Here is a 15,147-nt window from a genome sequence, read left to right as displayed (position 1 = left end):
TGAAATGGGCCATTCTGCATAATGAGAAGACTACTTCTACTTTTGATATTTTAAATATAATTTGATGTCAACACTTTTGCTGATCTGCTTCAGTAAAATGTTGAATGCAGTACTTTTACTTGTAACAGAGTGTTTTTACAAACAGATCTAAGTAGCGTAGCCTACTTCTTCCACTAGCACTGCATATTCCTAAAGTAGGGCATTTGTGTTTAATCAGTTACACAGAGAGGGGAGGAGAACGGGGAGCGTCAGGCATATTAACCCAGCCACGTACCTGTGCAACAGGTGTTACAGCGAGAACAACACTGCACCAGATACTCTACTCCATCACACCCTCAGAGGAAAGTTGACCCTGCCTTTGCCCCATAGCTTCGCCTCCCGGACATCAACACTTCACGACACACAAACTCTCGCGCGATTAGGGCGTAGCAAATGTAGCATCGCGAGCTAACTGTGTCTCTCGATCGTTAGAGCGTAATGCCGCCAAAAACTTCCATTTAGCACATTTTAAAAACACATAGAAGCATCCGCAGGTACATATAATGGCGCATGTCGCAGCAGTCCGGGCGCCTACCCTGTTCTAAGGGCGCAGTGCGTCTGTTTTGGTGGCCTAGTTGGCAACGATCCCGCTGCTAAACAAGCTAGGTTGCTAACATCAGCTTACACTCGTAACGTTACAGTGAAACCACGGAGTAGAACCAGGAAGGAGGACCAGACGAGCAGCCTCCACAGTTAGCTACTCTAACGTTACTTATACTAACATTTATTCATAAACACGAGCCTTGACCAGTCTTGTGAAAACGGGGGAAAGGTAATTGTAACTTCATTTTGTAGCTAAGTTGATAGTTGAAGTCAGGAGCGTCCACTGCTTCGGTCACTGCTTCGCTAATGGTAACGTTAAGCATGTTAACGGTGGCCCGTCTGTATCGATAGCTCTAGTCAGTGATATTGGACTTCAGTGTTGATTACGGTGCCGTGTGGCCCCGCAGCTGCACGTTTAGCGAAGCTAGCTTCATGTAGTTTACATTGTTTTGTTTGTTGTTAGTTATATTTGCTGTTGATGTGGTGGACAGGTAATCTTATACGACGTCGTAGCCTGAAATGGTGATTATTAACGCAGTTAACTAACGTCAGCTAAACCTACAACCAAAAGGATCGATGAACCATTGAACCCAGGGGCTTGTGTTCGTGACTTGTATATCCAGTGGCGGAAGAAGTATTCAGATGTTTTTATTTCATCAAAAGTAGCAATACTATACTGTAAGAAATACTCTGTTACAAGTAGCGTGGCGTTAAAAGGCACGCCTTCATAATCGTACTCCAATTGAAGTACCAAAAGTAAAAGTACTCATTGTGCATAATGGATATTTCAGCATCATATATATTATCGTTTTCTGACTAGATTATAATTATTGATGTACATTACTTCAATATTTCAGCTGGTAGATGAGGGTTTTTAATATACTACAGGGTAGCTAAATCCATAATAATACACCATAATTTATTCATTTGTACTGATGATTAGAATCTGCAAAGTAGTTAGTCTCCTTTGTTTTGAAATGCATGCAGTGGAGTCACAGGCACAATGTTGGCTTCCAAAATGTGTAGAAGTACCATGAAATGCAACTACTCAAGTAAATTACAAGCAGCTCAACAGTGTAATCAAAGGCTACTGCCCTGGACCTTTCCAGTTCACAAGTCTCACATATATTTCTTCCACAATTACAGAACACAACCAGTCCAGCTACTTCTCAGCTTTTTTTAAAGCATACATTATTTGATAGATAATGAGTTAGAGCTACAGAAACAAGAAAGTAAAGTGTTGCATATTTAAAATGATGCTTTATTCTAATAGATGATAACCGGACTTGAAGCGGTACAGACTGTCAAAGATCTTTGCCAGTGATGAAATGGAAAAACCTGAAATTCTTCATGCTACCTTTTATGTCTATTTTTTGTTTTGATGTCAAGGGGAGAGCTGTGCTTTGGTCGCACACCGTAGATAATGCGGTGAAAGTCAACTCACTCATGCACCTCCTTGTAATTATCATTCAGGGCGCCATACATGAGGTCTGCAGGGAAGAACCGATTCAGAGAGGATGCTATGAATATAAACTGTTAAAAATACCTAATTGTCACCCATATTGCCTTGGCTATCATACTTATAATCATAATAATAATAATAATATCATAATAATTTATATCATAATTCTCTGTGTGCTTTTAGGCTACTATCTTAGTTTTCACAGCTCTTGCATATTAACCTTGCTCGTTGAAACCTGCTTGTTGAGAATTTCAGCCGTACAACTCGCAACTATAACTTTACGTTTGAAATGATTAGCATGCATGTCGTTTCTTGATGCGAGAGGGGGGTTTCCCTTATTTAACATGGGACTAATGTGATTGAGGTAGCCTAAGCAGGGCATGCAAAGAGGTACCTTAATTATGTGTATTGAATGTTTGAGGTTCAGCAGAAGAGCAACGAGAGCCTTTGGTGGTCGATAGTACCCTTGAGTGGCCTGCTTCAGATTTCTAGAAGCAGGGGAAACCTTGTAGCAACTATTCTTTTACACGTAGCCACTGTTGTCTTTTCATACATAGAAAAAAAGAGCCATAGCATTCAGTGCATTTCATTGGGCTCTCAAAGGGAATCTTGAATAAGACGCAAGCGCTTCAGACTTTGATTTAACCAATGGAATAGCAGATTGACGTCATTAGTACACTGCCTTTTCCTTTTTTTTTTTTAGCACTAAGGAGTCCCTGTTGTAGTAACAGCAGCACTACCTGCTCCAGACCAAGGCCGCTGCTGTGCAAGAGACTCTGATCTCCATTTTATAGAAAAGATGCATGAAGAGAAAACATATTTTCGGTAATTTGGAACATCTTGGCAAATAGGCATCAAGATAGACACATGCTGCAATTCTTTTTAGTATTTATATTTTTCTCCTTGCTAACTAGCATATATATGCATTTTTTTCTTAACGTATGTACACATAAAGAATATATTTTTTCTTTATCTCAAGGGTTGGGATGAAATAAGTGATGCCATGTTGCACATGGGGTTGTCATTTTCGGTTAGTGTTGATTCAATAGTTTGGTAAGGGGACAATGTCACTTAACTCAAGCACTGTTTGTTTACGTCAAAGTTAGGGCTGGGCCATCAACGGAAAGCATCCCGTGTTTGTTCTTCTTTTGTGGTGACAAAACAAACATCGTACTTCACGGATCTAAGTTTAAACATTTTATAACGGCATCTTGAATCTTTTTACCTGAGATTTTATGCCTTTTATTACATCGCAGTAGTAGAGAGACAATGATAAATGAGGGAGGGAGATTACTGAAAGTCTGGCCAGATTGCATCCAGAGATGTTGTGGTTCAGCGTCTTAACCCCTTCGCCCCCAACGAAGGACTGTATATATACTTGTAGATTGCAGACCACATTACAACTATATTTTGGCCCTAGTAAAACCTGGGCCGCCTCGATCTCGTGCGGCGCGTGTGCATGACATCAGAGCAAGTATGAGCGATGTGGAACAGGTTGAGCTTCTGTGCAGCACGATGTGAAGGCTGCTGCTGAAGAGAAGCGAGGACTTATGTATATATATGTATGTGTATATATATGTATGTGTATATATGTATATGTGTATATATGTATGTATATATATGTATGTATATATATGTATGTATATGTATGTGTGTATATGTATATGTATATGTATATATGTATATATATATGTATATGTGTGTATATGTATATATATATATATATATGTATATGTGTGTGTATATGTATATATGTATATATATATGTATATGTGTGTATATGTATATATATATATATATATATATGTATATGTGTGTGTATATATATATATATATATATATATATATATATATATATATATATATATATATATATATATATATATATATATATATATATGTGTGTGTAAGTATCACACGCAGCGCAAGCTCCTCACCATAGCCTTACTTCAATACAGTTACCCACAGAGCTGATTGTTGGTCGTAGGCTGTATCCTGTCATTGGAAGGGTCGTGCTTTTGTACAGCTGCACTGTTCAGGATGATTTGTTCTTGACGTTGAGCCAGACCTCGCTTCTCTTCAGCAGCAGCCTTCACATCGTGCTGCACAGAAGCTCAACCTGTTCCACATCGCTCATACTTGCTCTGATGTCATGCACACGCGCCGCACGAGATCGAGGCGGCCCAGGTTTTACTAGGGCCAAAATATAGTTGTAATGTGGTCTGCAATCTACAAGTGTCTTACATATAGATAGAACAGGATGTGACTATCTGTAACTTCCTGTATGTTCTTAGAACCCCCCCGGATTTGTTTGAATTATTATTTATTTTTTTGAAGGGCACAATTGCTTAACGTTGTATTGGTTTCATTCCCCTTGTGAACATTAAGTAAAACCAATCAAATTAACTTGTTTTCTCATTTTGTTTTTAAGGAGAAGAACAGTTTGACTGGTCTGAGTGCAAAGATGTCGAAGGCTCCGGATTCCCCAGCTCGGTCCCGCTCCAGATCGAGGTCCAAATCCAGGTCTTACTCCAGGTCTCACTCTCGGAGCCGCTCCCGCTCAAGATCCAGAAAACGTCGCTATAGGTAAATCCAGTTTTTGAGTTTCTGACATTAACCTCCACCATTATCTTTTTTTAAGTGTTTGTGGTTCATATTCAGCAGCGCTCCACTCACTATTTAAAACGTAGTTTTTAAACAACATTTTGCACAGTGATGACAGCTACTATTACAGTTTTGTTTCATGAATGTAATTAACTACTGTTAGTATTTATATACGTTTACTTCGTGAAAGTGGGGGCTATTTTTGGGGGTTTGAATTGATATTACAAATGGGTGTCTTCATAGATTGTATGATATGCAGGATGTGGTTCAGAATCATCAGCTATAGTGCACTGGTGTAAAAATATCTGGCTCTGTTTGTAGGACAGTACAGAGCAATAAGGAAACGGCCTGCTCAAGTTTCAGTTGTGTGTTTACTCACCATTTATTTGTCAATGACACTGAAGTGAAATCACTTCAGTGTCATTGAGAAATGCAACAAATGGAACAAAACAGATGACATGTCTGGTTCTGCTGCATCAATTTTAATTCTTTATTTAAAACTGTCCACCGTGAGTCCGCCCATGTCTATATGTCCATCAAGGACGTACCAGATGCACACTTGATATTGTGAACTCGAAGTAATTTCCTTATTGCTCTTCTGTTACCGGGCCTCACTCGTTCTATGTTTGCGCTCAATTTGCATAAATGTGTTTCCTATGTGAGAGAAAAGGCCGACAGAGCCTCAAGCTGTTTGCATCGGCTCGGCTTCTTTCTTCTGCAGATAACTGCAATCTGCAGTCATCTATATTTGTGAGATGTGCTACAGTTTTAAGATGGCAACCCATATTCCCAATATGATGTATTTATTTATGTAGTGTTTCAAGTGAGGGAGTGCTTCCCACGCTGGCTGCCTTCTTGTTGTTGTCGGTCCATGTTTGTGTTTGGAGGTCGGGGGTTAACGCGCTTTCACAGACGCTGAGCTGTTGGACTGGATGTTTTTTCTTTGAAAAGAGCATTGCTACGCCGCAGGTCAATGATTGGCAAACGGAAAAAGGAGTCGAGAGCGAGTGCTCTTGGCCTTGTTGTTCCTCCCTCCCCCTCCACTGCCTCCTCCCTCAGTGGATTAGAGCAGGTTGCGTCCTGGGTGTCTATCACATAAATTAAAGCCACACAGACTGTCCTGCTTGTGGGACGACACCGTCTTTTGTCCAGGACTGCTCTGCTCCGATGAAAAGGTACACGGGATAAATATGTAGCTGGCATGTAGTTGTAAACGTAATGTTTTTGTCTGTGGCTTTACAAGCCATCGTGACAGGTGCGGTGTTAACAGTGTGTCAGTCATCGTCACATTTCTCATATCCCTGAATTTACAATTTACATTCTGTCTGTCATCATGTGTTTTGTCTTTTCCTCTGTTGTATTATTCCCACTTCAGGGTTATGCTAAAAGCAGTTTAAGAAGTGATTCTTGGCACAGGAGACCGTTGTGTGATATTCTGTATGCAAGTTAAGTTTTTGTTTACATTTGTGCCTCTTGGAGGGAATGACGGGAGACCACGCGGTGCTCATTGGAGCTACTTCCCTGCCATCACTGAGCTTACATCGCCCCCTGTTGACAGTGGGCAGTAGTAGGCCTCTGTCTCCTGTCAAGGTTACCCAGTACACAGCTTTGGGGGCCACTGTGTACACCTGGGGCTCTATAAAACAGGAGGAATCGTTTTTATGATACTTTTTGAATCTCAGATAAATGAGTTTTGAGAAGTTGTCATAGTATAAGTGTTATCGGTCAAACCCGGTCAAACCCGAAAGCGAAGTCCTCAAATTGCTTAATTTACCCAAGCAACAGTTAAACACATAGGTGTTGCAGCTTTATTAATATGGAAGACAAAGAATACAAATAAATGCTTACATTTTAAACGTTGGAACCAGTGAATTTCTGACATTTTTGCTTAATGACAAACAATAAATCGATCATTTAAGTAGTTGCCTGATACATTTTCTGTCAATAGACTAATCACATTATTTATTTCAGGTTTAATAACGGGAGAGAAACTGGACAATACATCTTCTAAATCACATTTATTTTTTGAATTTTTGCATAAATAAATCCTTTGGGATCATGTCAGGTTGGTGTGGATGGTAGTAGAATGATTTAAACCATGCACTGATGTTCCGTTTGACTACTGTTGTACAGCTAAACTCCTTTTTGTCTTTTACAGCTGGCTCTGAATTTCGCAATTGCATTTTATTTTCAAAAGGCAATGAAAAAGTCAAGAACGTTTTTTGGTAGGGAACACAAAAGTAAAAAAAAAAGAAGGTCCAAGGCCCTCTTCTGGTAAAAAGTTAAGAAGCCTTTCATCAGATCTATTTCATGGCGAACTTCAAAAAACAAACAGAGACAACGATCGTACACGTTCAGATAGAGCTGGGTTATTAAACACGCTTGGCGGCACAAACAACCTTCTCCAGGGTGCAGCCCTCAACACACAGGAAATACAAGACGATCTCAAACACCTGAGCAAGAAGCCAATAAACCCTCAGGTGACAATACGAAGTATAACCACCGGGTGCATCACATGCCTCAGAGCAGCTAAGATCACTTTCAAGAGGGCCGGTTCACTGCAGGCGACATCCTGAAGGAGGCTGTTTGTGCCACCATGTGTAGGTTGTACCCTGGCATGTTAACATTTTTTGGAGTTTAGAACTCCACCATGAAATCAGTTTCAAGGCTTTTAAATGCACAGCTTTTAAATGTGTGCCTTAAATGTGCGGACTGCGTGGCTTTTGACTTGCAAGGTTGATCTTTGTGTTCGGCTACAACACATGCTATTCCCCGAATAACATACATTGTCTTCTGTCTTTCTCTCCCTCTTCCAGCTCCAGGTCTCGCTCCCGCTCTCGCTCACACTCTCCGTCCTACAGAAACTATCCTTCCAGGGACTATCAGAACAACAGAGGAGGGTTCCGAGGCTACAACCGAGGCTTCCGGAGGCCCTACCACTACCGTGCCAGAAACCGAGGCTATTACCCACGCAGCCATTACCAGAACAGGGGAGGAGGCGGCTACGGCTATAAGTCCAACTGGCAGGGCGGTGGTGGTGGTGGCGGCGGTGGTGGTGGCGGTGGCGGCGGCGGTGGCGGCAGCGGTGGTGGCGGCGGAGGCTGGCACGATCGCCACCACGACCAGGACCACCATGCGCACAGCCCCAGGAGGGGCCGCTCACGCTCCCGCACGCCCAAGAAGCGATCTGGCAGCCGGAGCCGCTCCCACTACTCCGACCGCTCGTCCTCGCGGGGATCTCGGCGCTCCAAGCACTCCAGCTACTCGTCGCGGTCCCGGTCCTCGTCGCCGCATCATCGCGGCAGCAAGGGCAAGCCCGGCTCCAAGGATGCTACGGACAAGCTAGAAAGTCAGGGAGAGAAATCGGGTCTGGCAGCAGACGGCAGTGCCATCGAGAAGGCATCCGGAGGTAAATGGATTGACTATGACACCAGTCCTAAACGAATCAGCCCAGACACTAAGAAAGAAGGTGGCCCCACTGGTCCTGACAGCAAAGGGCCCACGACTGGCGGTCCTATGTGGAAAACCATCGGCACCGTGTCCCCTCCAGCAAAGAGCCCCACGAAGTCCGGACAAACGGCGTCCTTCAGCGGCTTTGGGTTCTTCTCGAAGGAAGAGGCCAAATGTGAAGATAAGACTGTGATCTCTGCTGCCTTCAAAAAGTAGGTCTAGTCCGTTTGTAGTTCTTTGAATGTAGTTACATGGTGTTCTTTTCTAGTCTTACCTTATTTTTCTTTCAAACACGTCTAGCCTTTTTTTCAAAGTTCCCTGGAGGAATACAGGTTAAAAAGGAAAACGTAAAACTCCAGATTTTAAGTGCGTTGAGAATGTAGCCGGCCGTTGATGAAGTTGTGTGAAATCCCACTTACCGGTAATTAGGACGGTGGTGGTTACGTGAGTATGCTTATCTCAATGTGAGTCCTACAACGAGCGTCGCAGGTACTAAAGCGCCGTCTGGTTCTCTGTTTCAGGTTCTTGGCCGAGAACAAAAACAAAAAGCAGGCTGCTGAAAAGGAGAACGGTCGCGATAAAGAGAGCACCGCAGAGCGCGAGCGAGAGCTGGAGAAAGGAGGCATGTCTGGAGACCTTTTCAACATCTCGTCCGCTTCTTTGAGCGACTCCAAGGAGGACAAGACCCTGCCTTTCTTCGACGCCGGAGAAGAGGAGTTCCTCAAGTCGCACGGGCTGAAAGAGAGGGACATTGATGAGGACGGGGAGGCCAAAACCACCCTCACCGCTCGGGACATTTTCGGGAAGTGGGGGGACGAGCCGAGCTATTCCACGTCCTACCCGCCGGTTAAGGAGAAGAGCCGCAGAGATGCTGAAGAGGCAGAGCCCCTTGAACACACGGAGGAGGAGTTATACCGAGGCCGCAAGCACAGCTCCAAGAAGGAGGAGAAGTCCAAGAAGAAGGAGAAGAAAGACAAGGAGAAGTCCAGAAGGAGTCTGTCCCCTCCCGCAACCTCCAGAGAGAAGGAGCGCCCGCTGTTTCCTGGAGCTTTCCCTCGCCGCGAGGAGTCACCTGTGCGACACCCGTCTGCATCAAGGGACGACTTTGAACACAAAATCGGTTCTGTACAAGAAATGCCCAGGTATTTATAACCGTTCATGCAATATTAGCATGTTGGCCGGAACATAAGACCTCTCCTTTTCCAACAAACAGAGGGGACAATTTCAACAGATCCTCGTCTTTGCAGCCATTTGTCTCATACAAGGGAAACGTGACGCACTCCAAATATCATAGAATGTCAAGCCCACATGTGAAGAGCTTTACATGAATCACATCCTCCCACAGCGGTCAGGATGATTTGCTGCAGCTTTAGTCTGAGTTTGCCATCATGACCTTGTGTTGCTCTGGTAATTCTTGGCTTTACAGATGATTCAATTCAATTTTTGAATGTGCAAATTACAATTTTCATACTAAAACAGGTGTTTGGGGAAAAGGACTTTGTATGTTCGAACTGCGGCCGGCTCATCCTGTATTTGGGCCGATGCTGTAGATGTTTTTACGTCTCAATGTTCCTCTTCTGTTCCCTCAGCTCCTCCCTGTCTAAAGAGCGCCTCGTGGCCCGAGAGCTGCAGAATCCCACTAAGAAAGATCCGGAGTTTCGTTCCATTTTCCAGCACGTTCAGTCGCCACAGCTCCGTCGCAGCCCCTCTGAGCTGTTTGCTCAGCACATAGTCTCAATCGTGCACTACATCAAAGGTAAAGTGGGATCTCTGCTGCCTTGTGTCCCTGCAGACTCGAGATGACAAGACGACGGGAGTTTGGACAGTCCATGAGATCCACCGGACATTTCGTTACTCGATTATATGTTCAATCAGCCGGCGCTGCTGTGTCTTGGATTAACAGTTTGTTGTTCTTTATTCGCAGCGCAACACTTCCAATCGTCAGACATGACTTTAAGTGAGCGGTTTGCCATGTACCAAAGAAAAGCTGCAGAGGTAGAAATGATGAAGCCAAGGAAGAGCCCAGAAATCCACAGGTACCTCAACGTCTATCTGATCCGAGGTGGTTTCAGCTTCTAAAAATGCTAATCTGTTCTTGACATCAGCGGTTTCTCCTCCTCTCCCAGGAGAATCGATGTTTCCCCCAGTGCTTTTAAGAGGCACTCTCACCTGTTTGAGGATATGGAGGAGACCAGCTACAAGGTGACCCGCCATTTTGAAATTTGACGTATTTGGAACAAGCAACATTTTGAGACGACCCAAAATCAGCAGTGTTCAGCTTTGTGCTTTTCTTTCAAAGGATGCATTTTTCTAAATCAAAAGAGCCCAATTGTGTTTTGTAAGTGCCGAGCAAGCCCCCCCAGCCTATGAGATATGGTTATTGATTGGGTATGTACGAGCCCGAGCAAAGGCTAAAAGGAAGTGAATTAAGATCCGAGTCCAAGCCTCTCAAGGGATGCTTATCAGTGCCTTTACCTTGTAAGTATTCTTCTTGAAAGACAAAAAATCAAGCTACAAAAAAACCCTGTAAAATTCTATTTGTTTTTTTGAGCGACATGCATGCTGCTGGTTTCCACCAATACTTTGATATTATATTGTGAAAAGTCGTTTTAACCACTAGAGGGAACACAACACTTAACACATGTTCATTTTTACTTGTAATGCAGTCATTTCATTTCAGTTTTGTAGCATTCATGAATCTGTCCACACGTCTTACAAACAGCTGGTTTCTTGGCTAATAAACACGCATTCCTGCAGGATCCAATTAAAAAGTTCAAAGGCGACGTGATGGACCTTCGCCTGGATATTGAAAGGCGTAAGAGGTTTGCTGGGAAGGACTCCAAGCGCGAGGGAGGCAGGAGCCCCGGAGGCTCCCGAGGGGCGAGCAGAGAGAAGTCCTCTGAGAAATCTGGGAAACACCACAAGAAATCCAAGTAGGTTCAGTCTGTTGTCTCCGCCCGTCCCCCTGCAGAGTCCTGCACATCAGCAGCAAGGCCACAGGGAACCCAACGGTTGGAGAAGTGGTTGCTATTGTTGCCATGTTGGGGGATTTACAGCAGCAGAGCAGGACAAACAATTGCCGCCTTCTTTTTTTCACCCACGCTCATAATTCAATTTGAACACCGCACCACGAATATGTGGGCATAGTCTGCTTTGTTCTCATCCATTACATTTCTTAACTGGTCCAAAATAGTCAGGCGCTGTGATTTGAGACGACTGCCATTGCTTTCCTCTAACTACCTCAGAATTACAGCCTTCTTGGTGTTTTGAGAAAAGGGAAAACTGTAAAAATCGAGTCATTAATCAGAAGTAGGAAATGTGTAAAATATATCTTTTTTAAGATGAAAAGAGCTTCAGAGTGTTTAGAGAATGGAATGAGCAAATAATAGACTTAAGATTGTGCAAATGTTCAAGCTTAATATGAAGCAGCAGGAAAGGTTGAATAAGCGTTCATTTAATGTCGAACATCCGGCACTTTAAAAAAAACAAATCGAAGTACTGCTTGAGGCTGTTTTTTCCTTAAAACATTTGCTGCATGTGTTCACAGTGCTGCTTCAGTTAAATATTAGGGGAGGGGCTTGTGCAAAAATGTAATGCACATCTTTCTGAACTGAAACTGTAGGCGGTTGTGTTTTGTTGTGAAAACGTGAGTCATGTCAACCACTCTCCAAACCTTCCACAACCTGCTCATCTTACCTCCAAACTGGTTTTGACACATTCTTTCCTTTAAACGAGACTCTCATCCAACCTTGACGTTCTGTGCTCGCAGGAAGGGTAAGAAGAAGCGTGAGCGCTCTCCGTCCTCCTCCTCGTCCTCCTCCTCCTCTCCGTCCCCCTACCCTCCGCCTTACAGGGGCAAGGAGTTCATGGGAGGGGAAGGGATGGAGCACTCGGAGGAGGGCTACGGTCGCTACCCTCCACGCGACTACAGCGGGCCCGGAGACAGAGGCCACTATGAAGGCCACAGCGCGGAGAGAGGCCGAGGCCGTGGATTTGTAAGTTCCTGTCTTCGCTGGTCTCTCTTGCTGCATTGGTGTTCTTTTGTCACTGACGTACTGACATCTCATCTTCTTGCAATTCTTTGTCCTAATGGCGTCACAGTAGACTACGCTTCTCTGCTCTGTTCCTTCCTCCTAATGCTAAGGAACATAATGTGGATGATGATGATAATGATGATGACACTCTCTCATACATATTCCATGCACGACCTGATTTTTATTAAGGTAAAGTGGCGTAAATCAGTGGAACTTCACCTCATCACTAAAACAAATGCCTGATTTCCATCAGTATGGCTTTTTATCTGTGTTCTGTCGTTCGCATCGTCCCTGGGTCGATTTCTTTTACTTATTTTTACTCTGACTTGGGCCAAAAATATCAAATATTAATAATAATAAAAAATTCGTCCATCTTATTGTAGAAAATGTGTCTGTCCCTTGACTGCAAGTTTGAATCCACCTTGTTGTTTTGATTTCAGTTCCCCAGAGTCAGAGGGAGAGGGTGGAGCAGGGGAAATTATCCAGGCAACAACAACAACAACAGCAGCAGCAGCAATGGAAACCCTGCAAATGTAAATCCCGCAGTGCGCCCTCCAGAGGAGGAATGGGACCCTGAATACACTCCCAAGAGCAGGAAGTATTACCTGGTGAGCCTTTGGAGCTGCTAATTGATTTAGTGGCATGACGAGGCTCTCACAGCGTGGCCCTTTTTCACAGACATCATGGCATGTCAGAGTAGAAATAATGTCATTAAATGGTAGAATGAATAATGGCTAAATTTAGCAAGGCTGCTGTACACGCTGCAGTTTTGGGGTTGAGTTGAGTTTTGGGGGAGGCGGGGCTAGACCAGCCCGCCGGTTTTAATATTCCTGCTGTGTAAAGGACGTCCGAGTTGACCTTTTTAACGTTGCCTGTGTGCACTTCCAGCATGATGACCGTGACGGCGAGAAAACCTGGGTGGACAGCCGCGGAAGAGGCCGGGGTTCCTTCCCGCCCCGCCGGGGGCGCTTCGTCTACCGCAAGGGGGGCAGCAGCCCGAAGTGGACCCACGACATGTTCCAGGGAGGACAGGAGGGGGAGCTGGGAGACGACTCCGCGGAAGTGGAACGTAAAGACACCAAGGGCCCGGGAGACGCTGCCGCCCAGAAGCAGTAGAGCAGCTCGCGCCGTCATCCTGCATCTTCAGCGGCGTAGCGGTCACGGGGGCGTTCTTCTTTATTTTCCCCTCCAGGTCATGTCGTCATTGATAGTTAAAACAAAAAAAAAGTGTTGAGTGAGTTTGAGCCTTCTCACGGTTTAAGTGAAGAAAGAACTGACTTGAATGAGGAGCAGCACTCTGTTATGTTTTGTATGTGAGGTTAGCTTCATTTCAGAGTGTTTTTATGTAAAGGTTTTGTTTATTTTTTCCGCAGCCAGTTGACTCAATTGTATCGTTTTAAGGGAGAAAATACTGAGGCAACAAAGATCCTTTGAAAATATGACAAAATGCATTTGTGCCTTAGAAATGACATATAGCTAATACTACGTGTGTAATCTGTTAGAGGGTACAGCCCCGGCTACGAGAGGTGCAACTCCACCTGTTTCAGTGTAGGAAGGTATTCGATGATTGACACCTTCTCGTTCTCTTTCTTTCTCTGTTTTTTTTTGGGGCTGTGATAAATCTTTGATGTTACTGCATGACGCGTTCGATTCATACCTCGCTCCTCGGGACCAATCGGTGGTGGGCTCAGGGCTCACAATCGTCAAATTATCAGCCATGAAAACAATTTTGATTAACCCCCCCCCCCCCAATCCGAACGATCGATGTTTGTCATTTATATTATCCAGGCTTTTTCATGTAGTGCCACTTCACCTGTATTTCTCATTAGGAAGTGAAGACATTTTTATGTGTGTGTGTGTTCCAGTATATTCTCATTTATTGTGGGTGTTTTCTGTTTAAAAGAAGTGTAACTTGTAAAGAATTTGGCACCAAAATCCCCTGATTTTTGCTTTAGACAGAAACATGTAGTTTTTCTGCCTCTGTCATATCGATTTAGGTAAGTGGCTACCTCTTATTTAGATTTTTAATCAAAGAATAGTTATTACAGAAAGTTAAGTGTATAGAATTATAAGACCTACCGGTAAATTATATTGTAATCAACATCCGGGGGAAAGGAGAACATACAAACTGAAAACGGCAAATTGTTTTAATGCAACAGTTGCAGTAAATCCTCTCATCAAAAAAGAAAAAAAAAAACTGTTTAGACTCCAGTCAGTGTGTTTTTAAGAGGAATTGACGTGACCTAGTTTCTCACTGCTGCTTCGTCCCACTTTTGACTGTACATACTGCATGTACTAAACACAACTCTAGGACTTTTTTCTTTTTGTTTAATCTGAAGCTAAATACTTTTGTACTGTTCTCAAGAGCTTTGGAGTTCTTTGTCTTTTAATTTTCAATAAATTTTTCTTTGATTCAGGGCAACTCTGAGTGTGATTGTTGAGGTCTACGACTGAACCGTCTGTAGAAACGTCGGACAGCTCACTGTGTTAAGTGGTTTGTGGTTTACCTCCTGAGTTGCTGGGATCTCACATACTCTACTGCAATAAAAATATGAATTGCAAAATCATCCAATTATATTGTATGAAAGTAGTGAAGCGGTAACTTTTAGCCACAAAGTTGGTTGTACAGTTGAGTAAAAGTGAGAAAATAACCATAAAGCATCGTAACGATTGCTTTCATAATCAATAAATCTGTCAATTGTGTTTTACTCTTTGTCTATGAAATATCAGCAAGTAGTTCAAAGAAGCCTATTATAATTTTCCAGGATAACATACTGTATATTTCTTTGTGAATGGCGTTGGGAAATGTGTGGAAATTGTGGTATTTCTACTTTAACTTAGGAGGTAAAACAATGTTAAATATGTTTTTGGAGCTGTTATAGACGGCTCAGGACCACAAACAAGTGTGAATAAACAATTTGTCCCAGAATGAGCACAACCCATCAGGTCTTGAGTGTCTCATTTTGTCAGTCTCGAGAGTTGTTTTCTCTAAAACCATACAACAATCTCCATTCA

The 15,147-nt window shown here is 43.4% G+C and overlaps 1 protein-coding gene across 2 annotated transcripts; it reads left to right on the top strand.

The window, feature by feature from the left end:
* Window positions 1–438: 438 nt before the first annotated feature.
* On the top strand, window positions 439–14,548 carry thrap3b (thyroid hormone receptor associated protein 3b). 2 transcript variants are annotated; one of them, XM_079288322.1, is made up of 11 exons: window positions 439–811; window positions 4,476–4,630; window positions 7,465–8,310; window positions 8,620–9,240; window positions 9,688–9,854; window positions 10,023–10,134; window positions 10,225–10,300; window positions 10,856–11,031; window positions 11,868–12,093; window positions 12,573–12,740; window positions 13,021–14,548. In XM_079288322.1, the coding sequence occupies exons 2-11, from the start codon at window positions 4,509–4,511 to the stop codon at window positions 13,246–13,248; spliced, it is 2,742 nt and encodes a 913-aa protein (XP_079144448.1). In that variant the 5' UTR covers window positions 439–811; window positions 4,476–4,508; the 3' UTR covers window positions 13,249–14,548. The 2 variants fall into 2 exon arrangements, with proteins under 2 accessions (XP_079144448.1, XP_079144449.1); XM_079288323.1 differs by lacking the exon at window positions 12,573–12,740.
* The last annotated feature ends 599 nt before the right edge of the window (window positions 14,549–15,147 follow it).

This window comes from Melanostigma gelatinosum (assembly GCF_949748355.1).
Source record: "Melanostigma gelatinosum genome assembly, chromosome: 17".
In the NCBI taxonomy this organism is placed as follows: Eukaryota; Metazoa; Chordata; class Actinopteri; order Perciformes; family Zoarcidae; genus Melanostigma; species Melanostigma gelatinosum.
The sequence above is the reverse complement of the archived record's forward strand: the minus strand, read 5'-3'. Positions and strand labels throughout refer to the sequence as shown.

Bases quoted from the DNA above. Each gene is read 5' to 3' on its own strand.
- thrap3b (XM_079288322.1), top strand. From the start codon at position 4,509: ATGTCGAAGGCTCCGGATTCCCCAGCTCGGTCCCGCTCCAGATCGAGG. The intron at 4,631-7,464 runs GTAAATCCAGTT...TCCCTCTTCCAG, and splicing joins TCCAGAAAACGTCGCTATAG to CTCCAGGTCTCGCTCCCGCT. The intron at 10,301-10,855 runs GTGACCCGCCAT...GCATTCCTGCAG, and splicing joins TGGAGGAGACCAGCTACAAG to GATCCAATTAAAAAGTTCAA.